The following is a 27,500-nucleotide window of genomic DNA, read 5'->3' as shown; positions in this document are numbered from 1 at the left end:
GACAGATAGACAGACTGGTGATCAGTACTCACTCTGGGGGAATTTAGGGGGGTTGTCGTTGACATCAGTGAGGGTGATCTTGACCTCTGTGGTCCCTGAGAGCCCCCCCATGTGGCCCCCCATGTCCTTGGCCTGGATGAGCACATCGTACTCCTGGCGAGCCTCGCGGTCCATGCTGGGGAGAGCCGTGCGGATTATACCTGAAAACAAACAAGCACTTTAGTTGGAGATACATATTACTATTTTAATACTGTTTACTTGGAGAGATATACAGAGAACTATTACTATTTTACACACACACACACACACACACACACACACACACACACACACGCACACGCACACGCACGCACACACACACACACACACACACACACACACACACACACACACACCACAGCTAACTTTTGACAGCTGTCATCACCTCTGACAATTGCAGACTAATTACTGATAACAGGCTGTCACTGCTGTGAGCCACTGTGTGTGTGTGTGTGTCTGTGTGTGTGTGTGTGTGTGTGTGTGTGTGTGTGTGTGTGTGTGTGTGTGTGTGTGTGTGTGTGTGTGTGTGTGTGTGTGTGTGTGTGTGTGTGTGTGTGTGTGTGTGTGTGTGTGTGTGTGCGTGTGTGCGTGCGTGCGTGCGTGCGTGCGTGTGTGTGTGTGTGTGTGTGTGTGTGTGTGTGTGTGTGTGTGTGTGTGTGTGTGTGTGTGTGTGTGTGTGTGTGTGTGTGTGAGTGTGTGTGTTCATGTGTGCATACCTTATTCATATTATTCTCATGTCTTGCCAACCAATATGGCACCCGGCTGCCACAGCCTATTGGCCATGTTGTCATTTTGTGATAATCACCTGCTAGTTGTGATAGAACAGACCAGTATGAATGTTGTATATGAAACGTGAATCTGGACTCTTGCGCACGCTGCACAAGGACTCACACATCACCTCATAATTTGGATTCTATTTGTAAATGCATATTTTATATTTAATCCGCTTAATCTGTTTATTTATACCAGGGTAGACTCAGCATGAAACACTGCACATTGTACATAGTAGACTGAGTTAGCTGTATATATATTTGCACATGGAGTTGATTTAATATATATATATATTAGATATAATCTGTATATGATAGCGGGTGGGGGGGAGGGGGGGGGGGCTGTGTGTATATACACACATTGTGTTGTTATTATTATCAATAGAGCAACACATGTCTCACCTGTCATTGTGCTATTATTATCAATAGAGCGATAAACTAAAACTATAAACTAAACTATAGACTAAACATAATACACAACGTATATTATATCTATACAAACGCATACAATGCAAGGTATTATGTTAGCAGCAACAAGGTATATGTTAGCAGCATACCTATATTTCACCTTTATTTTTTGTATTCATATTTTATTTTGTACTGTAGGCTTATCTTTTATCTTATCTTTAATTCTCATGTATTCTTACTGTCATGTCTATTGCCCTGCATGTACCTCCCCAGCTCCCCTCCCCCTCCTTTGTCCTGCTCTGAGTTTCCTCAAAGACATCACTAACGGAACATGTTATCTTATATTCATTTGAATATCTCCCCCGGGTCCTCAATACATTCGCCGAGAGCGCGAAGCCGATCGGAGGAGCGGTTCTCGAGATATGCGAAGGGAAGAAAGACATACACTATAGCGCCCCCATCTGGCCAATCGACACCAAACCCCCCTCCCCCCGCTGGGTCCTCAGCAATTCTCCACTTGCACAAATTGAAAGTAGGCACTTCCGGCTGACTTCCGGTTGCCAATAGTACTTCCTGTCCCGTCCAAATACATTGGTTTTAGCTACTTTTCTCCCCTTATTTAAACAACTTTGTCGGCACAGAGAGGCAATGAAACGTTTGTATTATTATAGTATAGAATGTATTTAATAAGCAAACGTTTGTCAGCAGGGTTTTTGGGCTGTATTTCATGTAAAAACGTTTACTGTTAGTTTCCTTGCTCAGCCAGCATTAGCCTTCATTAGCTAACAGAAGCTAGTGGTTAAACAGGCCGGATTAGCTTTGAGCTAACTATCTTTCCCGACCCATGTATTCATTCCATTCTAAACATAAAGTTAGTTTACAAAACATGACCTGTCTATATAACGTTGAGGAACAAATTATAAGTGTGTGGGTGTGTGTTTTGGTGAACATTGGACTGCAAACAGAAAATGCATCACAGTTAGACAGTAGCTACTGTTAGCTGCCCTTCCGGATTAGCTTTGAGCTAACTATCTTTCCCGACCCATGTATTCATTCCATTCTAAACATAACGTCAGTTTACAAAACATGACCTGTCTATATAACGTTGAGGAACAAATTATAAGTGTGTGGGTGTGTGTTTTGGTGAACATTGGACTGCAAACAGAAAATGCATCACAGTTAGACAGTAGCTACTGTTAGCTGCCCTTCCGGATTAGCTTTGGGCTAACTATCTTTCCCGACCCATGTATTCATTCCATTCTAAACATAACGTCAGTTTACAAAACATGACCTGTCTATATAATGTTGAGGAGCGTTATCTCCCGGGACGAGTAGCCACGTTAGTTAGCCAACAACCAGCCAGGCAGCGCCGTTATCTCCCGGGACGAGTAGCCATGTTAGTTAGCCAGCAACCAGTCAAGCTAACGTTAGCTGGCTCCAGCAGCTTGTCGATGTCGTCGGGAGCATTTAGCCTGCTGGCTACCTAGCTCCACTTCAACCAGCATCGGGAGCTCCAGCAGCTTGTCGATGTGCTAATAGCCTCAGCAACCTAACGTTAGCTGGCTCCAGCAGATCGACAAGCTGCTGGAGCCAGCTACCGTTAGCTGCTGGCTACCTAGCTCCACTTCAACCAGCATCGGGAGCTCCAGCAGCTTGTCGATGTGCTAATAGCCTCAGCAAGCTAACGTTAGCTGGCTCCAGCAGCTTGTCGATCTGCTGGAGCCAGCTAACGTTAGGTTGGCTCCAGCAGCTTGTCGTTGTTTGTGGCTTTGGAGGTGGATTTGTGGATGCACCTTTGCATGAGGTCACACTCAATTATCCCTTAGTATCAGGCAATGTTGTTGTGGGGGTATGTTCTCACATTCCCATAAGAGGGGTGTCCTTCATTCTAGGGAATGATTTGGCTGGTGACAAAGTGTTGGCTACTCCAGTTGTAACTCCCATTCCTGTGGTTTCTGAGGTCCCTAATGAGCTGGCACAGAAACATCCAGGAGTGTTCCCTGTGTGTGCTGTGACACGGGCAATATCAAAGGACAAAAGTGATGTTGTTGATACTTCGACTTGTGACATTACACTTAGTGACACATTCTTTGTTGAATTGAAAAGTGTACCTGTTGAGAATTTTGGAAAGCACACTGTGGATGTACCTCTGCATAATGATTCTCTTGATTGTGCCTTTGTGTCAGGCCCGGTGGTGAAACCAGAGTTGACATGCGTGCCGGATAGGCATGTGGCAGGAGATGATCTGGCAGCGCAGTGTCTCAAGGTCTTCCCAGCCATGCACTAGGTGTGCTAGTCACTCCACTCCCTGCGCCAGCTTAAAAAGTTTGGCGTGTCCAGGGAGGCGATGCTCAGTTTTTATAGAGCCACTGTAGAGAGTGTCCTTACCTTCTCATTGACTGTGTGGTACGGAAACACCACCGTCCATGATAGGGGACATTTAGAACGTACAAAAATCATCGGCTGTGAGCTCCCCTCTGTGGCCTCCATTTATGCCACACAAATCCGGCGGAAAGGGGAAAAGGTGATCAGGGACCCTTCTCACCCTGCTTACGACCTCTTTAACCCCCTTCCCTCTGGCAGAAGACTCCAAAGTCTCAGGTGCAGGACATCCCGTTTTAAAAACAGTACATATCCCGAGGCTGTCCGTCACCTGAACTCAAGTACAAATGTACAGGCACTTTGCACAACAAGGGCTAGCACCAGCCAACATGCACTTTAAGGCAATATGCACTTTAAAACTGGTACACTGAGCAATTTATTTTAGGTATTGTAGCATTTTTTTCTTTTTAATTGTTTGTGTAAAACTCTTTATTGTGGGGATTGTACTCTTGTGTTTTTATATTGTATTCTTGTGTTTTTATATTGTACTCTTGTGTTTTTATATTGTATGTTTTTAACATTGTCTGTACTGTACGTGGCACCAAGACAAATCCCAATCAACAGTGTTGAAATGGCAATAAAATTTCTATCTATCTATCTATCTATCTATCTATCTATCTATCTATCTATCTATCTATCTATCTATCTATCTATCTATCTATCTATCTATCTATCTATCTATCTATCTATCTATCTATCTATCTATCTATCTATCTATCTATCTATCTATCTATCTATCTATCTATCTATCTATCTATCTATCTATCTATCTATCTAGTTACCTGTGTCCTGTGGAGCAGGAGCCGCCTTCGCAACCTGGTCTGATGAGTGGCAACCATTTTGATCAGGACAATGTTATTTTGTGTGACGCCATTTTAGATGGTGTTCCAGACGCTTTTGTGACTGATGTATTGCCATGTTCCAGGGACGGTGGGGCTGTACCTGAGGCGGTGCATCCTACTCTGGATGTTCACGGTTTGCAGTATCCACAACAGCGATAACGGGCCGGCCCCTGTCGAACATGACCACCAACCGTGTCATATGCTCCCCACTGTGGAACATTTGCCAATGCTGTGTAAAACCACCACCACGCCCATATCCATCCCACCTGGCACTGGCAGTTCAGGATACTGCAAACCGTGAACATCCAGAGTAGGATGTACCGCCTCAGGTACAGCCCCACCGTCCCTGGAACATGGCAATACGTCAGTCACAAAAACGTCTGGAACACCATCTAAAATGGCGTCCCACAAAATAACATTGTCCTGATCAAAATGGCTGCCACTCAACAGACCAGGCTGCGAAGGCGGCTCCTGCTCCACAGGACACAGGTAACTAGGTTGACTATCACACCTAGTGCATGGCAGAGAATCAGTGTGGACACGTGAATCAATGTCAGAATCATCAACTGACATACTGGGACCATCCCTGCCCACAAGTGAAACATCAGGGACAAAAGAGCTACTGTGGGAAGGCTGGCAGCCTAAGTCAGGCCTAGTAGCCTCTTCAACTAGAACGGTGTCACATGAATCCACAGCATCTCTCATAGCATCCTTCCCACACTCATCCTCCAATTCGTTCGTGGCCTCAGCCACCGTACAGGCTGGGAAGACCTTGAGACACTGCACTGCCAGATCATCTCCTGCCACATGCCTCTCCGGCACGCATGTCAACTCTGGTTTCACACAAAGGCACAATCAAGAGAATCATTATGCAGAGGTACATCCACAGTGTGCTTTCCAATATTCTCAACAGGTACACTTTTCAACCCAACAAAGAATGTGTCACTAAGTGTAATGTCCCAAGTCGAAGTATCAACAACATCACTTTTGTCCTTTGACATTGCCCGTGTCACAGCACACACAGGGAACACTCCTGGATGTTTCTGTGCCAGCTCATTAGGGACCTCAGAAACCATAGGAATGGGAGTTACAACTGGAGTAGCCAACACTTTGTCACCAGCCAAATAATTCCCTAGAATGAAGGACACCCCTCTTATGCAGGGTATCTGCAGGTTTAGCCCAGTCAGATTTAATGCTTTTTAAGACTTTTTAATGCCACTCAGAATAAAATTTAATACCAATTTCACAATAACAAAAATCATGCAACGACACCAATTAGTTTAAGTTTAGGGACACATTGGTCCAAAGATGTTTATTAAAACATAACTTGGAAACTTAAAAATCTTGAACTTAAAGGAGTAACTGGATTGGATGAATTTCAACAAAGGGGTGACCAAACATAAATAGCAAATATAGCTATACAAAATATACCAGGGGCCAAGCAGCCACTGTCAGAACACATAACTATTACCACCCTCCCCAGGGTATCAAAAAAGTCAACCAACAAACAAGATTCTTGTGCCGGATCTCCTCTCTGGTAAACAAGAATACTCTGAAGACTCTAACAGGAGCACTCATTCAAGGGTACTACGACTATGCTTGCACCTCATGGTACCAAAGCACCTCAAAGGCCCTAAAAACAAGATTACAAACATCTCAAAACAAACTGGTCAGACTACTGCTTAACCTCACTCCTAAAACCCACTTTACCCCTGCCCACATTCAAAACCGCTCTTAAAGAGCACCTACGGGAGGCTGCAATTAGAAACTGGGCACCGTAAATGTCCAAACCCCCCCCCCCCCCCCCCCCTCCTAATGTACAGTCTCCTCCCCATCATATGTATATATTTTCTGTTAGGATCTCTGGGTAACAGTACTGTATATTTGCATATCGTATATGTCACAATTGTAACACTACAGTACTATATAGTATACCTGTATGTCATGTATGTCCCTATGCCATTAATGTCATGATGTCATGTATGTTGAGTATGTCATAAATGTCATGTCACTATAATTGAAAATGGGGGACCCTGATGTAAACAAGACACACGTCTTTCTCTGGTCTGCATCCCCTTAACAATTGTGTGTATTGAGCCGTGCTGTATTGTACCCATTCTGCAATCTGTTAAATAAAGTTTTCATTCATTCATCCAGTTGTTTTGTTTTTGTGGTTTTGGTTGAATGAATGAATAATTTGTTTAACAGATTGCAGAATGGGTACAATACAGTACGGCTCAATACACACAATTGTTAAGGGGATGCAGACCAGAGAAAGACGTTTGTCTTGTTTACATCAGGGTCCCCCATTTTCAATTCATAGTGACATTTATGACATACTCAACATACATGACATTTATGGCATAGGGACATACAGGTATATAGTACTGTACCGTTACATTTGTGACATATACGATATGCAAATATACAGTACTGTTACCCATAGATCCTAACATACATGGGAGGATACTGTACGTCATTAGGAGGGGGTGGGTGGGAGGAATAAATACATAGCGGGTGAAGCTCTCATCGAACATAAACACAAACGTGTCCTTGTTTACATCCGTGAATAGATTATTTTCGTTAAGACCTCAGCTTCAAGCTTTGGCGTGGAGCCGAATGTTATCCGGACTTCTGTTGGTGCAGATGGTATAGTCCTACCTGAGATGGCGCAGCTGGTGTGGAGGCAGGGGCCGAAAATAAATGCGAAATAGTAGTTTGCAGGCGGTTTTTGCAGAGCGCTCAGCATGTGCGACGCGACTGCTCTTTTTTTTGTTGCAGCGGGGCTTATGATGGTATTTGACTGGGACCAACCATCGCGCAATCAGTGGATTGTCGAGCCAGTTCTCGTTAAATTGGCACTTTCCCATATTAACGAGTGCAAATGCTAAACTAACCTAAACTAAACGTAACGTTAGCGTTATCGCTTCGCCTTGCTAACGTTAGCTATACTCCGTTGGTTCCCCGGCCAACACATTACACAAGGAGTTGTGTTGGTTCCGCCCCATTCCGGTCTGCGTGATTCTACAACACGGTCAATGAAAAGTCAAACTTTATCTCCCGTTAACCGTTTTCCCCCAGATTTCATAATAAAACATAAGATGACATGGCATTTTATCTTTCCTTTCTATGGCATTTCTAAGACCTCTGAAAATGGATTTAAGACATTTTAAGACAAACTAAGGCCTTAATTATTGATAAACAAATTTAAGACCTTTTAAGACTTTTTAAGGATCCGCGGACACCCTGTTATGGGAATGTGAGAACATTCCCCCCACAACAACATTGCCTGATACCAAGGGAGAATTGAGTGTGACCTCATGCAAAGGTGCATCCACAAATCCACCTCCAAAGCCCCGAACAACGACACCGGAATGCAAAGAAGAGTTTTCCGAAAACGGCAAAATCCCCTCCAGAATGAGGGACTGAAAAGCACCGGTATCTCTCCAAATTGTTATAGCCTGTTTGGACTCTAGTGCATTAGTCAGGGAAACAAATCCATCCATCATAAATCTTGAGGAACCCTCAAGCTCTTTGTCCACACGTTTGATACTTTCCCCATCACCCTCTAACGTTGGCATAGGTGTTCTGCATATGGTTTCTACCAGAGCCACCGTTCTGAAATTTTTCTGTTCAAGCACCGGGCACCCAGCAACGATATGACCAGGCTTTTTACAGTAGAAACATATAACCCCTTCTGGGAATGCACCAGCGGAACCACCCCGCCTAGGAGGTGAAGTTAACTGACCAGCAGACAGGTTTTGGGAAACGGCCCCCCTGAACAGGACGCCTATCCCTGGACTCAACACGGTAGTCCTCCAAAAAAACGGACTTGTGTGTCAACACAAACTCCTCAGCGAAGACAGCAGCGTCGCCTATCTTCGATACCCTACGCTCGTTTAGATGAGTGGAAACGGTATCAGGAACACATCTTTTAAATTCCTCTAGGAGAATCAACTGTCTAAGCTGCTCTCTTGACTCTGCTTTCTGAGAGGTGCACCACCTGTCAAACAGGTTCTCCTTCTCTCTTCCAAATTCAACATAACACTGTCCCTCCAACCTGCGATAACCTCTAAAACGCTGACGATAGGCCTCGGGGACTAACTCATAAGCCCTCAATATGGAAGCTTTAACAAGCTCATAGTCAGCACTTTGTTCAAGGGACAGAGCAGTATAGGCTTCTTGCGCCTTACAAACAAGAACACACTGCAGCAGCAGCCTCCAGGCCGTATCAGGCCACTTCAACGTGGTTGCCACCCGTTCAAAAAGGGGAAAATACCTTTCCACATCCTTCTCAACAAAAGTAGGCACCATCCTAATATTCCTGCCGACATCAAAACCAGAACGCGACTCTGAAGGCAGAGCACCCGCCTGCAAGGCAGCATGCTTATATTCAAGCTCCTTCTGCGCACGCTCGTGCTCCAGCAACATTTGTTTCTCCTTAAACTCACGCTCCTTAAGTTCACGCTCATGCTCACGCTCCTCTCTCCTCTCTCTCCCCTTAAGCTCACGCTCCTTAAGCTCACGCTCCTCTCTCCTCTCCTCACGATCTTGCTGTAGCTGCCTTTCCTTAAACTCCAACTCCCTAATCCTCCACTCACCCTCTGCACCAGATAGTAGCGGAGACGCGTCAGACAAAGGAGGCTCCTCCACCCTCGCCACAAGCACCTGCTCCCTAATGAGAAAAACCCTCAAAGCACTCAAGGCAGTCGGTTTCAAACGCTTCTCACCGGCAGTAAGCTCCACCTTGTAGTGCACAGCAAGCTCCAGAAGCTGTTCCTTGGAAAACCTTTCCAACAACTCATCCGAAGGGTGATCAACAAAATCCTTCACGGAAGCCATCCCTACTGCACCAGCGGCACAACGTGTTCACTTTAGAGCCACCATAAACACCCTAGCATACACACAAATCACCTGAGACCCACTGAAGAACCACTAAAGAACGACTGAAGAAACACTAAAGAACCACTGAAGAAACACTACAGAACCACTGAAGAACCACTGAAGAACCATAAAGAATGCTAATGCCAATACCAATAACCATAAGGAGACGCGGTGGAAATGTGTGCTCTACGGAGCGCACCTTTCTAGTTTGCAAAAAAATTAAAAAAAAACAACCACCCTGAAATAAATAGATGTGTCATACACGCAGGAGGTCAGGTAGGCTAACCAAACACTCAAAACAAACAAAATAAATACAACAAACAAATTCAAACAGGTGCCCCTCATAACCTGATATGACTACTTACGCTTCTACATCTAAACTGCAGTCAAAACCGGCCCACCACATGTGTTATGGTTTGTAACCGACCCCAATCGCACAACACAAGACAGGTATGAGAGTAAGCCAAGAACTGGGCATTTATTGAAAACAACAGAAAACGGCACTGTCCCTTTAAGGGAGAACACAAATTACAGGAAAACAGGAACTTGGGAAAAATAGGCACAGTGCCTTTAAGAGGCGAGCTGGCTAAGGGGAAGGCAAGGGAAAGGCTAAAGGACAGGGCCAGGGCAAGGGACAAGGCAGGAACAGGGAGGACTAGGAGGACTGGACAGGGATGACTAGGAGGACTAGGAGGACTGGACAGGGAGGACTAGGAGGACTAGAGAGGGGAAACAGGGACAGAGGCCCGCGGAGGCGGGCTGGGGACAGGGAGGACTAGGAGGACTAGAAGGACTGGACAGGGAGGACTAGGAGGACTAGAAGGACTGGACAGGGAGGACTAGGAGGACTAGAGAGGGGAAACAGGGACAGAGACCCGCGGAGGCGGGCTGGGGACAGGGACATAGAAAACAGGGTTAAGGCCTTGGACTGGGCGAGGGACTGGGGCACTGGAGGGGAACAGGAACAGAGGCCCGCGGAGGCGGGCTGGAGACAGGGACAGAGAGAAACAGGGTTAAGGCCTTGGACAGGGTGAGGACTGGAGCTGCTTACAGGGAGGAGTAGGAGGGCGCAGGCTAGACGTCTGGAGGAGAGCGCGCCGGCTCGGAGAGCGCATCTGGCGCGGAGGTCTGAGTGGTGCGCGTCTGCTTGGAGTACGCGCCGGTACGGAGAGCGCATCTGGCGCGGAGGTCTGAGTGGTGCGCGTCTGCTTGGAGTACGCGCCGGTACGGAGAGCGCATCTGGCGCGGAGGTCTGAGTGGTGCGTGTCTGCTTGGAGTACGCGCCGGTACGGAGAGCGCATCTGGCGCGGAGGTCTGAGTGGTGCGCGTCTGCTTGGAGTACGCGTCGGTACGGAGAGCGCATCTGGCGCAGAGTCTGGATGCGCGTCTGGAGTGAAGAGCGCGTCTGGCGCGGAGTCTGGATGCGCGTCTGGAGTGCGTCTGGATGCGCGTCTGAATGCGCGTCTGGAGTGAAGAGCGCGTCTGGCTCGGAGGTCTGGAGTGGAACACTGGAATACCTCCCGTAGAGGATTAGAGAGCGCAGTACAGTGTCTCCCTCCAGGCAAACAGCGACAGGTGGCGAAGGCTTGAGCGCATCTCACGCCGGAGATGAAACAGCATAACAGACAGAAACAGAAACTCCCGTAGGAGCCTACAGATTGAGAACCTCCCGTAGGAGTTTGCTGATAGAGATATGATACGGAACGACCCGACAAGGACTGAGGGGAAGAGCGAGGTATTTAAAGCCCACAGGGGCGCTAATTAGAATACACATCAGGTGCGTGAAGGTAATTGATACTTGAACTAGAAGAGTGTGTTCGGCACGAACCAATCAAACAGATACTGACAGATAGTCCAAGGGTGTGGGCTGCTGAAGAGCAGACGAGGCTAAACGAGCGCGAGGGTGGGGGCTGGAGAAGTGAGGAGAACAGGGAATTAAAGGTCCAGGGAAAGGCGAACCTCACAGTACTCCCCCCTCCACGGGAGCCACCGGGCGACCAAAAAATACAGACAGAGGGGCAGGGGAAATGACAAGGCAACAAAAATTGGGCCATGCTAGCGGGGAAGCTACACCAAAAGCGGGGCTAGCAAAGGGGCAGGGTAGCCGAGGGGTAACTAGGGAAGCCGAGGGGTAACTAGAGGAGCTGAAGGGTAACTAGAGGAGCTGAGGGGTAACAGCCAGGGCACAGATAGCTACAGGGCCTATGCTAGCTGTAATGCTACGCTAACATAGAGGCTGCGCTGGCTGCCGGAGCTAGGCTAGCAGACAGGGCTGGAACAGGGGCACTGGAGAGGGGAACAGGGAAGGGGCTAGCAGAGGGAAAGGGTAGCTGCCAGGGCACTGATAGCTACAGGGCCTATGCTAGCTGTACTGCTACATTAACATAGAGGCTGCGCTAGCTGCCGGAGCTAGGCTAGCAGACAGGGCTGGAACAGGGGCACTGGAGAGGGGAACAGGGAAGGGGCTAGCAGAGGGAAAGGGTAGCTGCCAGGGCACTGATAGCTACAGGGCCTATGCTAGCTGTACTGCTACATTAACATAGAGGCTGCGCTAGCTGCCGGTGCTAGGCTGGCAGACGAGGCTGGACCAGCATGAGAGAAACAAGCTAGCTGGAAGGACAGTCCTAGCTGTGGGGAACTGACCTTGCTAGCTGAAGGGGCAGTCCTAGCAGTGGGGAAAACTGACCTTGCTAGCTGAAAGGGCAGTCCTAGCAGTGGGGAAAACCGACCTTGCTAGCTGAAGGGGCAGTCCTAGCAGTGGGGAAACTGACCTTGCTAGCTGAAGGGGCAGTCCTAGCAGTGGGAGAAAACTGACCTTGCTAGCTGAAAGGGCAGTCCTAGCAGTGGGGAAAACTGACCTTGCTAGCTGAAAGGGCAGTCCTAGCAGTGGGGAAAACTGACCTTGCTAGCTGAAGGGGCAGTCCTAGCAGTGGGGAAACTGACCTTGCTAGCTGAAAGGGCAGTCCTAGCAGTGGGGAAGGCTACACAAAAAGTGGAGGCCATGCAGAGGGACCGGGTTAGCTGCCTGGGCATGGCTAGCTACAGGGCCTATGCTAGCTGCAAGGGAGCTAACGAGGCTAACAGGGAAGCAAACAGGGGAGTCAACAGGGGAACTAACAAGCTAACAGGGGAGCTAACAGGGAAGTCAACAGGGGAACTAACAAGGGCTAACAGGGGAGCTAACAGGGGAGACTAACAGGCTAACAGGGGAGCTAACAGGGAAGTCAACAGGGGAAATAACAAGGCTAACAGGGGAACTAGAGAAAAAAAAAAAAAGGCAAACTAAACATACACCGTCTGTGCTGGCTGGGGTCGTCGACTGGTCGGGTCGTACTGTTATGGTTTGTAACCGACCCCAATCGCACAACACAAGACAGGTATGAGAGTAAGCCAAGAACTGGGCATTTATTGAAAACAACAGAAAACGGCACTGTCCCTTTAAGGGAGAACACAAATTACAGGAAAACAGGAACTTGGGAAAAATAGGCACAGTGCCTTTAAGAGGCGAGCTGGCTAAGGGGAAGGCAAGGGAAAGGCTAAAGGACAGGGCCAGGGCAAGGGACAAGGCAGGAACAGGGAGGACTAGGAGGACTGGACAGGGATGACTAGGAGGACTAGGAGGACTGGACAGGGAGGACTAGGAGGACTAGAGAGGGGAAACAGGGACAGAGGCCCGCGGAGGCGGGCTGGGGACAGGGAGGACTAGGAGGACTAGAAGGACTGGACAGGGAGGACTAGGAGGACTAGAAGGACTGGACAGGGAGGACTAGGAGGACTAGAGAGGGGAAACAGGGACAGAGACCCGCGGAGGCGGGCTGGGGACAGGGACATAGAAAACAGGGTTAAGGCCTTTGACTGGGCGAGGGACTGGGGCACTGGTGGGGAACAGGAACAGAGGCCCGCGGAGGCGGGCTGGAGACAGGGACAGAGAGAAACAGGGTTAAGGCCTTGGACAGGGCGAGGACTGGAGCTGCTTACAGGGAGGAGTAGGAGGGCGCAGGCTAGACGTCTGGAGGAGAGCGCGCCGGCTCGGAGAGCGCATCTGGCGCGGAGGTCTGAGTGGTGCGCGTCTGCTTGGAGTACGCGCCGGTACGGAGAGCGCATCTGGCGCGGAGGTCTGAGTGGTGCGTGTCTGCTTGGAGTACGCACCGGTACGGAGAGCGCATCTGGCGCGGAGGTCTGAGTGGTGCGCGTCTGCTTGGAGTACGCGCCGGTACGGAGAGCGCATCTGGCGGGGAGGTCTGAGTGGTGCGCGTCTGCTTGGAGTACGCGCCGGTACGGAGAGCGCATCTGGCGCGGAGGTCTGAGTGGTGCGCGTCTGCTTGGAGTACGCGCCGGTACGGAGAGCGCATCTGGCGCGGAGTCTGGATGCGCGTCTGGATGCGCGTCTGGAGTGAAGAGCGCGTCTGGCGCGGAGTCTGGATGCGCGTCTGGAGTGCGTCTGGATGCGCGTCTGAATGCGCGTCTGGAGTGAAGAGCGCGTCTGGCTCGGAGGTCTGGAGTGGAACACTGGAATACCTCCCGTAGAGGATTAGAGAGCGCAGTACAGTGTCTCCCTCCAGGCAAACGGCGACAGGTGGCGAAGGCTTGAGCGCATCTCACGCCGGAGATGAAACAGCATAACAGACAGAAACAGAAACTCCCGTAGGAGCCTACAGATTGAGAACCTCCCGTAGGAGTTTGCTGATAGAGATATGATACGGAACGACCCGACAAGGACTGAGGGGAAGAGCGAGGTATTTAAAGCCCACAGGGGCGCTAATTAGAATACACATCAGGTGCGTGAAGGTAATTGATACTTGAACTAGAAGAGTGTGTTCGGCACGAACCAATCAAACAGATACTGACAGATAGTCCAAGGGTGTGGGCTGCTGAAGAGCAGACGAGGCTAAACGAGCGCGAGGGTGGGGGCTGGAGAAGTGAGGAGAACAGGGAATTAAAGGTCCAGGGAAAGGCGAACCTCACAACATGTCTACCCTAAGAAACACTAAATCAGGCCCTACCACACTACCTGTGTTTTCTGGACCCCTATTCTACCTACCCTTAAGCTAATGCCCTGTATATCTAACCCTCTTCAACCACACCTGCTACCAGCCAAAGATCATATTTGACCATCCACCCGTCCAGTACATGGTATGGTACAAGACAAGTAGATGGTGCTAATCACTTCTCTGACTGCCCCAGGAGTATGTGGTGCACAGGAAGCTAACCAACAACCAGAAAATAATGTCCCTATCTACCTGTGGTGTGCACTAAACTATATATTTTAACAGCATTAAGTAGTCACATCAAATTACAAACAAATAAGGGCATACTCACCTGTTTGATGAACGGCTCCAGCCCCCACGTTACACAACATGTAACGAACACCACCCACACCATGACACACCATGCAAAACAAAACAAAAAAAACACCAAACAATTTCTAGGGGTAAATATCCCGGACGAGTGCCCAACTGTTACGACCCTGGCTCAAAGGCACGCAACCTATGTGCAAACCAACACCAAAACCTGTGCTTAAAATCAAAATACTACTCTAACAAGAAATTACTGGTACAAACTAAAGTACAAAGAATGGAAGAACGTGACAACTCTCCCTCTAGCCACAGACAGCCTGCATGTGTGACTGACAGGCTGGTTTTAAGCTGCCAGCAGGTAACCAATCAGCAGCAATTAGCCAATTAGTAGCCCTCACCTGCATGCCCAGTGACACAGGAGCAAACAAGGTCATGGTACATAACACACACACACACACACACACACACACACACACACACACACACACACACACATACACACGCACATGCACACACATGCACACACACACGCACGCACGCACGCACGCACACACATACAGACGCACATGCACACGCATGCACACGCATGCACACACACACATACACACATACACACACACACAGACACACACACGCGCACACACACACACACATACACACGCACATGCACACACACACACGCACGCACATGCACACGCATGCACACACACGCACAGACACGCACGCACACACACATACACATGCACACGCGCACGCACATGCGCGCACACACACACACACACGCACATGCACGCACACACACGCGCGCGCACACACATACACACGTGCATACACACACACACAGAAAGAGATTCCTTCATTTATAGTTAGATTTCCTGCTTCGGTGTGGTAATGATATGTATATTGCAACATTAATATTCAAATTTCATTTGAATTTGCACCCCATTTCAGCCTATTCAGGCAGAATAGTATTCTTAGGGACAATTGACAGCCATGCTAAGCTGTATCCACTGACAGAGACAGAGCTTTCTACAACAGTGTGTGTGTGTGTGTGTGTGTGTGTGTGTGTGTGTGTGTGTGTGTGTGTGTGTGTGTGTGTGTGTGTGTGTGTGTGTGTGTGTGTGTGTGTGTGTGTGTGTGTGTGTGTGTGTGTGTGTGTGTACATATGTGTTTGTGCATAGACTTGAAACGGTGTACATGTACAAGCTCATAAGTCCTCATAAGATGACTGTGAAATCTCCACAGTCTATTTTGTGTGCCCCTGTATGTGTGTTTGTGTGTGCTTGCACGCTCTACAGTGTCTGTCAGCGTAGCATCTGTGTGTATAATCTGTATGTGTGTGTGTGTGCATTTTCACATCTGTGTTTATGTGTGTGTGTTTGTTTGTATTGTTTGACTCTCCTAAACCCCTGTTAGAATGTGTGAAATTTAATTTTACTCCATTTCAAGCTCCACTACTCTCTCTCTCGCTCTCTCTCTCTCTGTCTCTGTCTCTCGCTCTCTCTCTCTCACACACAGCAATGGGCAAAGTGTTTATTTTATTAGATTTTATTAGGCCTGATGTATGGGTTGTATTAGGGCCTACTGCATGGTTTTTATTAGGCATACTGTATGTTTTTATTAGGCCTACTGTATGGTCTTTATTAGGCCTAATGTATGTTTCTATTGGGAATACTGTATGTTTTATTAGGCCTACTGTATGTTTTTATTAGCCCTACAGTATGTTTTTATTATGCCTACTGTATGGGTTTCATTAAGCCTACTGTATGTTTTTTTATTAGGCCTAATGTATGGTTTTACTATGCCTACTGTATGTTTTTTATTAGGCATACTGTATGGTTTTTATTAGGCATACTGTATGTTTTTATTAGGCCTACTGTTTGGTTTACTAGGCCTATTGTATGGTTTTATTAGTCCTACTGTTTGGTTTTTACTAGGCCTACTGTATGGTTTTTATTTGGTCTACTGTATGTTTTCACTAGGCATATTGTATCGTTTTTATTATGCCTACTGTGTGTTTTTATTAGGCCTACTGTATGTTTTTATTATGCCGACTGTATGTTTTTATTAGGCCTACTGTATGGTTTTTATTATGCCTACTGTATGTTTTCACTAGGCCTATTGTATGGTTTTTATTAGGCCTACTGTTGGGATCTTAGGCCTATTGTTGGATTTTATTAGGCATATTATAGGGTCTACTGTATGGTTATATTAAACATAGTCGTACCTGACTGTGGCTCGATAGAGAAGTATGGCTGGCCCTGTAGGATGCTGTACACCAGTCTGGCGCTGTTACCGTAGGTTGGGTCATCAGCATCTGTAGCTGTGACCTGCATCACTGACGTACCTGGAGACAGACAGACAGACAGACATACAGACATACAGACAGACAGACAGACAGACAGACAGACAGACAGACAGACAGACAGACAGACAGACAGACAGACAGACAGACAGACAGACAGACAGAGAGAGAGAGAGAGAGAGAGAGAGAGAGAGAGAGAGAGAGAGAGAGAGAGAGAGAGAGAGAGAGAGAGAGAGACAGACAGACAGACAGACAGACAGACAGACAGACAGACAGACATACATACATACAGACAGACAGACAGACAGACAGACAGACAGACAGACAGACAGACAGACAGACAGACAGACAGACAGACAGACAGACAGACAGACAGACAGACAGACAGACAGACAGACAGACAGACAGACAGACAGACAGACAGACAGACAGACAGACAGACAGACAGACAGACAGACAGACAGACGGGGGAAGAGAAAGGAGGTTGGTTCATCAGATAATTGGTTCTAATTATGCTGTATGATACTCACTAAGGCTGCATACCACTCACTAAGGCTGTATAATACTCACTAAGGCTGTATAATACTCACTAAGGCTGTATACCACTCACTAAGGCTGTATACCACTCACTAAGGCTGTATGCCACTCACTAAGGCTGTATGCCACTCACTAAGGCTGCATATGACTCACTAAGGCTGTATGCCACTCACTAAGGCTGTATACCACTCACTAAGGCTGTATACCACTCACTAAGGCTATATGCCACTCACTAAGGCTGCATATGACTCACTAAGGCTGTATGCCACTCACTAAGGCTTTATATCACTCACTAAGGCTGTATAATACCAGGGCTGTACGTTCACTTTTTTTGCACATAGCACTGGTGCTACAGATGTTGATAGTTTTGTAGCACAGGCCAAAATCTTGTAGCACAAGTATAAAACGTGTTATATTTGTAACAGTCACAAATGTGCCTATTGTATTTGTGTTATTTAGTTGCAGTGCCATGTTTGGCTGTCATTTAGTATATCGCCATGTGTTATTATTACTATAATACTCTCATATGCTATTTTCAATTAATATCATAAACAACATAAGGAATATTAGCATAATTTTGAGTGGACTGAAGGAATGAGTCAGCGTTAATAGTTTTAAATGCAAATAATTTATTGAAACATAGAAGTGGGGTCGGTTGGGAAACACACACACAATGGGGGACCCTGATGTAAACAAGACAAACATCTTTCTCTGGTCTGCATCCCCTTAACAATTGTGTGTATTGAGCCGTACTGTACTGTACCCATTCTGCAATCTGTTAAATAAAGTTTTCATTCATTCATTCACACACACTGTTTCAACTCACCACCCCCGCATCATATTGTAGTCTTCTAGTCTGTCTTCAAACTTCCACTCCTCGAAACTTTTTTATATTTGAATATCAACATTATCTGTCCATCCTCAGTGTGAGGTTTTGTCCGCTGCCCACCCACTCGCTCCGTTCCTTTAAGGTATTTTGTTAATTAATTGCATTCCGCGCCTCACGCTTCTATCCTGTAAGATGCCGTTTGATTGGTGCTCTCCCAACCACACGCTTCTGGAGCAATGATCAATTTCATCCCGCAGCTGTCACAGCTTGTCATTAAGCGCCCCGTGGCTTTAAATACCCTGATCTCCCTAATATCGATGTTGGATCGTTTTGAATATTCCCTGCATCTGCCTTTCTTTCCCGTTCGCTGTCTGTTGCTCTCCAGGACTCTCGTGAAGTATCCCTTGGAGAACCTGATTCCCCGTACGAAGCTACACCTTGTTTATCTGCCCGCTTTACGCGTTGCGCTTTGGTGAGTTTTTGAAACAGTCTTTTTGGATCACCAGTTTTTTGTGTGTTTGTGAAACACCGAAGAGATCCCGTTTTTGTTATACTGTTCTCACCTATTTTTTGTTGTTGGATTTTCTCTTTGGATTACCGTATTGTTTTTTCTCTGGACTCTGCTAACTGTGTGTATCACACCGAAGATCAAGTCACTTGGATATTAATTTGGATTAGTCACCTCTCTGTTATCTGTTGTGCGCTGAGCTAACTGGGATTCTCTCTCTCCCTCTGTGTTCCATCTGGAGTGTATGCTGGGGGGATCTGCAGAGCGGCTCAGACGTCACAAGCAAATTCCTCACCAACACCGTCTGGGAGAATCTGCAGAGCCGCAAGACATTCTTCACATGCCAGATTCCCCGTTTGTTCTGTTTTCCACCTAATTCAATCTTGTGACTCTGAGAATAAACACACCCTTGTTTTTGGCTAACTCTGAAAACAACTCTCTCTGTGCCGTTGCGTTTGGGGTCGGTTACAAACCATAACATTACGATCCAACCATGACGACCCCAGCCGACACAGAGAGAGTCAGAACAGCATTGGCAGTCCAGATAGAGTTAACCAAGGAACACAGCCAACAGCTAGACAGGGCTGCGGCTGCTGTACAGGAACTCCGAGAGCAGGTCCTGCCTATTCAGGGGTCCCTGGGCGCTCTGGCTAGCCAGCAGTCAAGTATTCTCCTTCACTTACACACACTGAGTGACACCGTTAACACCTTGCTTGTAACCCCACTTCCTTCAGGAGCCGTGGCCGGAGCATCACCCGCAGCCCTGGCAGGCCCCGCGCCTCCCGATCCCGCACCTCGGGAGCCCCGTCTCTCCGAACCACGGCTGTTCGACGGTAACTTCGAGGATTGTGCCACATTCATCATGCAATGTGAGTTGGTTTTTCGTCATCAACCCAGTCGTTTCACTTCAAGGGGAGCCCAAGTGGCCTACATGACTAACTTGCTCTCAGGCCGGGCAGCCCAGTGGGTCACTGCCTCCTGGGCAATGGAGGCAGACTTCTGTTTCTCCTACCCAGACTTCGTGGCTGAGTTCTGCAGGGTTTTCCACCATCCAGCCCGTGGTCTGGACCCTGGAGCCCGGTTGGGTACCTTCCGGCAGGGCAGCGGCGGGGTTACCGACTACGTGCTGGAGTTCAGACTGGCGGCTACGGAGAGCGGTTGGAACGACCAAGCACTTCGTCTTACCTTCATGAGGGGGCTCAACGACGCAGTCAGGGACCAGCTCGCGACCCGTGAGGAACCTGAGTCCCTCGAGGACCTGTTCAGCCTCGCCATTCGCATCGACGGACGCCTCCAGGAGAGAAGACGTGAGAGAACCCGACAGGGACCTCCAGAGGTACTCCGGACCCCCCGTACTCGTGACGGTACTGCTGGTCGCCCTGCTCCCAACACGACTGGTGGTTTTTTTCCCTCCCGTTCGGTACCCGAGGAGGAACCCATGCAGCTGGGACGTTCTCATCTGAGCCAAGCTGAACGGGAGGCGAGGTTCAGGTCCGGCCTTTGCCTCTACTGCGGTCGGGAGGGACACCGTATCGCCAACTGCCCCACCCGGCCAAAAGACCAGGCTCGCCGGGACCCCGGGAGATCCTGGTGAGCCGTTTTTCTCGTTCCCAGAGCCATGCACCACCTGACCATCTGATGAGCGTCACCCTGGCCTGGGCGGACCAACGGGCCACGGTGGAGGCACTCATTGACTCGGGGGCAGACGAGAGTTTCCTAGACTTCGAGTTTGCTACCTGGGCCAACATTCCACTTGAGGACCTAGTGAGGCCATTGGAGGTATTCGCATTGGACCAACACCGCCTGGCTGACATCACTCAACGCACCTGCCCTGTCCTGCTGACCATTGCTGGTAACCACGTTGAGAGACTCCAGTTCCTTATCACCAGATCCCCTCTTGTCCCAGTAGTCCTGGCCCGGCCCTGGCTCGCGCTGCACGAGCACCACATCGCCTGGTCCTCCGGTACCATCAAGGGCTGGAGCTCCTCCTGTCATGCCCAGTGTCTTCAGGCGGCGTCCTGTCCCCCGCCCCGGAGATCCGTTGGTGAGCCGCCTCCGGACCTTTCGACCATACCCCCCGAGTACCACGACCTCATGGAGGTTTTCAGTAAGTCCAGGGCTCAGGCCCTTCCGCCCCACCGGCCTTACGACTGTGCCATCGACCTCCGCTCAGGGGCTCCCCTTCCCGGCAGCCGCCTCTACAGTCTGACCGTCCCGGAGAAGGCGGCGATGGATCAATACATCTCTGAGTCCTTGGAAGCAGGACTCATTCGGCCTTCCTCCTCTCCTGTGGCGGCCGGTTTCTTCTTTGTTGGGAAGAAGGACGGGGACCTTCGACCCTGCATCGACTATCGCCAGCTCAACGAGATCACCATTAAGAACAAGTATCCTCTACCTCTCATGAACTCCACTTTCGAGCCTCTCACCCAGGCTACCGTCTTTACCAAGCTGGACCTCCGGAGTGCCTACCATCTAGTCCGTATCCGTGAGGGCGATGAATGGAAGACCGCCTTCAAGACTCCCAGGGGCCACTACGAGTACCTGGTGATGCCGTTCGGCCTCACCAACGCTCCGGCGGTATTCCAGGCGCTCATGAACGACGTCCTTCGTGACATGCTGGAGGAGTTTGTGGTAGTGTACCTAAACGACATCCTCATCTTCTCCAAGACCCTCGAGGAACACATCCAGCATGTCCGCCGTGTGCTGGAGCGCCTCCTCCACAATCGGCTCTTCGTCAAGGCGGAGAAGTGCCGATTCCACTCCGACTCCGTCGATTACCTGGGCTTCATCGTGGAGAAGGGCTTGACCCGAGCTGATCCTCGCAAGATCCAGGCCATGGAGGAATGGCCTGAACCCACCTCTCGGAAGGAGTTACAGAGCTTCCTCGGGTTCGCCAACTTCTACCGAAGGTTCATCCGGAACTACAGTCAAGTGGCGGAACCGCTTACCAGACTGACCTCTCCCGCCCTGCCGTTCGACTGGTCCCCAGCGGCGTGTGCTGCGTTCCGCTCCCTCAAGAAGAGGTTCACTTCCGCCCCGATCTTGCTCCATCCAGACCCCAAGAGACAGTTCATCGTTGAGGTGGACGCCTCGGATACTGGACTGGGAGCTATCTTATCCCAGCGGTCGGCAACGGACCAGAAGGTACATCCGTGCGCCTTCTACTCGCGTCGGTTCCTCCCTGCCGAGAGGAACTATGACATCGGCAATCGGGAGCTGCTGGCGGTTGTGGCTGCCTTGGAGGAGTGGCGTCATTGGCTAGAGGGGGCCGAGGAGCCGTTTACCATTTGGACGGACCACAAGAACCTGACGTACATCCGTGCTTCCAAGCGCCTCAACGGCCGGCAGGCAAGATGGGCCAGCTTCCTCAGTCGGTTCGACTTCTCGCTGACGTTTCGCCCTGGTTCCCGCAACACGAAGGCCGACTCCCTGTCCCGGTTACACTCCAAGGGGGCTCCAACCACTGAGGACCCGACTCCCATCCTCCCGGAGGCCAGGGTGGTAGGAGTCGTCACCTTGGGCATCGAGGGGGTGGTAACGCGTGCCCTACGCTTCCATCGCGCTCCAGGCAATGTACCGGTTCATCGTCTCTTCGTCCCCGACTCAGTCCGGTCCCGGGTCCTCCAGTGGGGCCATACCAGCCGGTTCGCCTGCCACCCGGGCGTTCATCGCACGTTCTCCTTCCTGGCTTGTCGATTCTGGTGGCCCACCATGAGGAACGACGTCAAGGAGTTCGTACTGGCCTGCGCGGTCTGCGCCCGCAGCAAGGCCTCCCACCAGGCACCCTCCGGGCTATTACAGCCGCTTCCCATTCCGAGCCGTCCTTGGTCACATGTGGCGCTGGACTTCGTCACAGGTCTTCCCTCCTCCCAGGGGAACACGTGCCTTCTGACCGTGGTGGATCGGTTCAGCAAGGGGGTTCACCTCGTGGCCCTTCCCAAACTTCCCTCGGCGGCCGAGACGGCGGACCTCCTGACACACCACGCGTTTCGCCTCCATGGTTTTCCCCAGGACGTCGTCTCGGACCGGGGGCCCCAGTTCACTTCCCAGGTATGGCGGGCTTTTTGCAAGGGATTGGGGGCAACGGTCAGTCTTTCCTCTGGTTATCATCCCCAGACTAACGGACAAACGGAGAGGATGAACCAGAGCGTGGAGTCTGCTCTTCGGTGTGTGGCTGCCGAGAGACCAGCTTCTTGGAGCCGTTTCCTTCCCTGGGTCGAGTACTCCATCAACTCCATGGTCAGTTCCGCCACCGGCCTCTCACCCTTTGAGGTATCCCTGGGCTACCAACCCCCTCTTTTCCCTGCACAGGAGACGGAGGTGGCAGTTCCCTCCGTGCAGGACCACCTCGACCAGTGCCGTCGGGTCTGGGAGATCGCCAGGACCGCGCTGCTCCGGTCATCAGAGCACGCCTGTCGTGGGGCTGACCGGCGCCGGGTTCCTGCGCCGACGTACCACCCTGGGCAGAGGGTGTGGCTTTCCGCGAGGGACCTCCCACTTCGGTCCTCGGCCAAGAAACTTAACCCCCGGTTTGTCGGACCTTTCGAGGTTCTGAAGGTACTCAGTCCGGCGGCGGTGCGTCTTAAGCTTCCTGCGTCCATGCACATTCACCCCGTTTTCCATGTGTCCCGGGTTAAGCCTGTCTCTCTCAGTCCCCTGATGCCTCCTGCTCCGGATCCACCTCCTCCCAAGATGGTGGACGGTCACCCCCAGTGGCAGGTCCGCCGGTTGATGGGCGTTCGACGGCGGGGTCAGGGGTTCCAGTACCTGGTGGACTGGGAGGGTTACGGCCCGGAGGAACGGAGCTGGGTCTCCCGCCAGCTCATCGTGGATCCCGGCCTGATCACCGACTTCCATCGTGCCCATCCGGGCGAGCCGGGTCGGCCTGGTCGCCGGGTGGCTCCTGTGGAGGGGGGGGTACTGTGAGGTTTTGTCCGCTGCCCACCCACTCACTCCGTTCCTTTAAGGTATTTTGTTAATTAATTGCATTCCGCGCCTCACGCTTCTTTCCTGTAAGATGCCGTTTGATTGGTGCTCTCCCAACCACACGCTTCTGGAGCAATGATCAATTTCATCCCGCAGCTGTCACAGCTTGTCATTAAGCGCCCTGTGGCTTTAAATACCCTGATCTCCCTAATATCGATGTTGGATCGTTTTGAATATTCCCTGCATCTGCCTTTCTTTCCCGTTCGCTGTCTGTTGCTCTCCAGGACTCTCGTGAAGTATCCCTTGGAGAACCTGATTCCCCGTACGAAGCTATGCCTCGTTTATCTGCCCGCATTACGCGTTGCGCTTTGGTGAGTTATATGTTATACTGTTCTCACCTATTTTTTGTTGTTGGATTTTCTCTTTGGATTACCGTATTGTTTTTTCTCTGGACTCTGCTAACTGTGTGTATCACACCGAAGATCAAGTCACTTGGATATTAATTTGGATCAGTCACCTCTCTGTTATCTGTTGTGCGCTGAGCTAACTGGGATTCTCTCTCTCCCTCCGTGTTCCATCTGGAGTGTATGCTGGGGGGATCAGCAGAGCGGCTCAGACGTCACAAGCAAATTCCTCACCAACACCGTCTGGGAGAATCTGCAGAGCCGCAAGACATTCTTCACATGCCAGATTCCCAGTTTGTTCTGTTTTCCACCTAATTCAATCTTGTGACTCTGAGAATAAACACGCCCTTGTTTTTGGCTAACTCTGAAAACAACTCTCTCTGTGCCGTTGCATTTGGGGTCGGTTACAAACCATAACACTCAGTAATCCTCAGTTTACTATAATATACTCCTGTCCTGAGTCCTGACTAGTGACTAGTGACGCACGCACGCACACACACAGGGAAGGGGAGAGAGTGCCCCCCCATTTCCCTTTCCCCAGTCCACACTGTGTCTGCTGGCTCTGCGCCTCTGCCTCTGATCAGGATTAGCTTGTTAGCTTGCTAACGTTGTAGTGATTGTAATGGTACATAAACGTTAATTTCGGGCGATGTGCGCATAAAGGAATGGCGACGGTGCAAAGCATGTAGATGCATTTGACCCGTTGCGAGAAAAAAAAACACCACGGACTTATTTCGGGACGTGTAGGCGCACTGCTGTGTTAACGCAGCAGTGCGCACCAACCGACCAATGCGCTGCTCTGCTTGCAGAAGCACTGATAGGGCGGATATGACTCGTCGAGTTGTCACAGAGTTTTTTCAAAATAAGAGTATCATATGCACCTGAACGTTGCTAGCTGTCGAGCCTAGTTATTATAGCTGGAGCTGCGCGTGGGCAGAAATGAGACCCGCTACAGGATTTTCAAAATAAGAGTATCTATATGAACCGAATCCCTATCGCACCAGTGCTACTGAAGTAAATCCATTCATCGCACAGACCGCTGTTGCTGTAGCACGTGCAATATATATGTCGCACTGTACAGCCCTGATAATACTCACTAAGGCTGTATGCCACTCACTAAGGCTGTATACCACTCACTAAGGCTGTATACCACTCACTAAGGCTGTATACCCCTCACTAAGGCTGTATACCCCTCACCAAGGCTGTATAATACTCACTAAGGCTGTATACCCCTCACCAAGGCTGTATACCCCTCACTAAGGCTGTATAATACTCACTAAGGCTGTATACCCCTCACCAAGGCTGTATACCCCTCACTAAGGCTGTATAATACTCACTAAGGCTGTATACCACTCACTAAGGCTGTATAATACTCACTAAGGCTGTATACCACTCACTAAGGCTGTATACCACTCACTAAGGCTACATACCACTCACTAGGGCTGTATACCACTCACTAAGGCTGTATACTACTCACAAAGGCTGTATACCACTCACTAAGGCTGTATACCCCTCACTAAGGCTGTATAATACTCACTAAGGCTGTATACCACTCACTAAGGCTGTATACCACTCACTAAGGCTGTATACCCCTCACTAAGGCTGTATACCCCTCACCAAGGCTGTATAATACTCACTAAGGCTGTATACCCCTCACCAAGGCTGTATACCCCTCACTAAGGCTGTATAATACTCACTAAGGCTGTATACCACTCACTAAGGCTGTATAATACTCACTAAGGCTGTATACCACTCACTAAGGCTGTATACCACTCACTAAGGCTACATACCACTCACTAGGGCTGTATACCACTCACTAAGGCTGTATACCACTCACAAAGGCTGTATACCACTCACTAAGGCTGTATACCCCTCACTAAGGCTGTATAAAACTCACTAAGGCTGTATACCACTCACTAAGGCTGTATAATACTCACTAAGGCTGTATACCACTCACTAGGGCTGTATACCACTCACTAAGGATGTATACCACTCACTAAGGCTGTATACCCCTCACTAGGGCTGTATACCCCTCACTAAGGCTGTATAATACTCACTAGGGCTGTATACCACTCACTAAGGCTGTATAATACTCACTAATGCTGTATACCACTCACTAAGGCTGTATACCACTCACTAAGGCTGTATAATACTCACTAAGGCTGTATACCACTCACTAAGGCTGTATACCACTCACTAGGGCTGTATACCACTCACTAAGGCCGTATAATACTCACTAAGGCTGTATACCACTCACTAAGGCTGTATACCACTCACTAAGGCTACATACCACTCAATAGGGCTGTATACCACTCACTAAGGCTGTATACCACTCACTAAGGCTGTATACCACTCACTAAGGCTGTATAACACTCACTAAGGCTACATACCACTCACTAGGGCTGTATACCACTCACTAAGGCTACATACCACTCACTAGGGCTGTATACCACTCACTAAGGCTGTATAATACTCACTAAGGCTGTATACCACTCACTAAGGCTGTATACCACTCACTAAGGCTGTATAATACTCGCTAATGTTGTATAATACTCACTAAGGCTGTATACCACTCACTAAGGCTGTATACCACTCACTAAGGCTACATACCACTCACTAGGGCTGTATGCCACTCACTAAGGCTGTATACCACTCACTAAGGCTGTATACCACTCACTAAGGCTGTATACCACTCACTAAGGCTGTATAATACTCACTAAGGCTGTATAATACCCACTAAGGCTGTATACCTCTCTAAGGCTGTATACCAGGCATATTTTCATGTACTGTACAGCATATCATAGAATAAAGTTACAGTGTCTTCTTGACTGACGATCAATAAGTGGATAATTTCACACTCAAGAACCCGACTGAATGAAAAGAGCATCCAATCATATTTATGTACAAGCTTTTGGTCAGAGACCTTCTTCAAAGCAGGTCTCTGAACCGAAAGCTTGCAAATAGATATGATTCTTGCACAAATCTGAGTGTGCGGATGCTCTTTTAATTCAGTGTGCTATTTTCCTTTAGCTGATACCGGCTGACCGGTGCATTTTTCATGTATTTTTGACATTCAAGAACTCCCCCCAAAAAAACAAACAAGGTCAACAGTTGAATAGTAGCAAGACAAAATGGCTGCTGAGTTGTGGTATGGAGGGAAAGTGAACTCTGGGCGCCAGCGATGCTTTCCTGCCTGGTGAGCTGTGGTCAGGTTTCAGTGTCGGTGAATAATGGATGACAACAGGCTGTTTAGCAGACTGAGAATGGACTCTGTCACTCACTGCATTAACACACATCACTCAAACCCACAGAGCAACTCCCTCTGGCTTCTCACCGTGGCTTCAAATCCCTAATCTGCTCCTAGGGATG

At 49.3% G+C, this 27,500-nt stretch overlaps 1 protein-coding gene across 2 annotated transcripts in view; it reads right to left on the bottom strand.

The window, feature by feature from the left end:
- cdh11 (cadherin 11, type 2, OB-cadherin (osteoblast)) overlaps positions 1-27,500 on the bottom strand; it is a 137,648-nt gene that overhangs the window by 67,942 nt on the left and 42,206 nt on the right. For both annotated transcript variants that reach the window (XM_084322192.1, XM_084322193.1), the window contains exons 5-6: positions 16,850-16,969; positions 33-200 (exon numbers count right to left, since the gene is read on the bottom strand). In XM_084322192.1, coding sequence (XP_084178318.1) covers positions 33-200; positions 16,850-16,969 — 288 coding nt within the window. The remainder of the gene's footprint in view (positions 1-32; positions 201-16,849; positions 16,970-27,500) is intronic.

This window comes from Notolepis coatsorum (assembly GCF_963971535.1).
Source record: "Notolepis coatsorum genome assembly, chromosome: 9".
Lineage (NCBI taxonomy): Eukaryota > Metazoa > Chordata > Actinopteri > Aulopiformes > Paralepididae > Notolepis > Notolepis coatsorum.
Note: the sequence above shows the minus strand (reverse complement) of the source record. Positions and strands in the feature narration are given on the sequence as shown.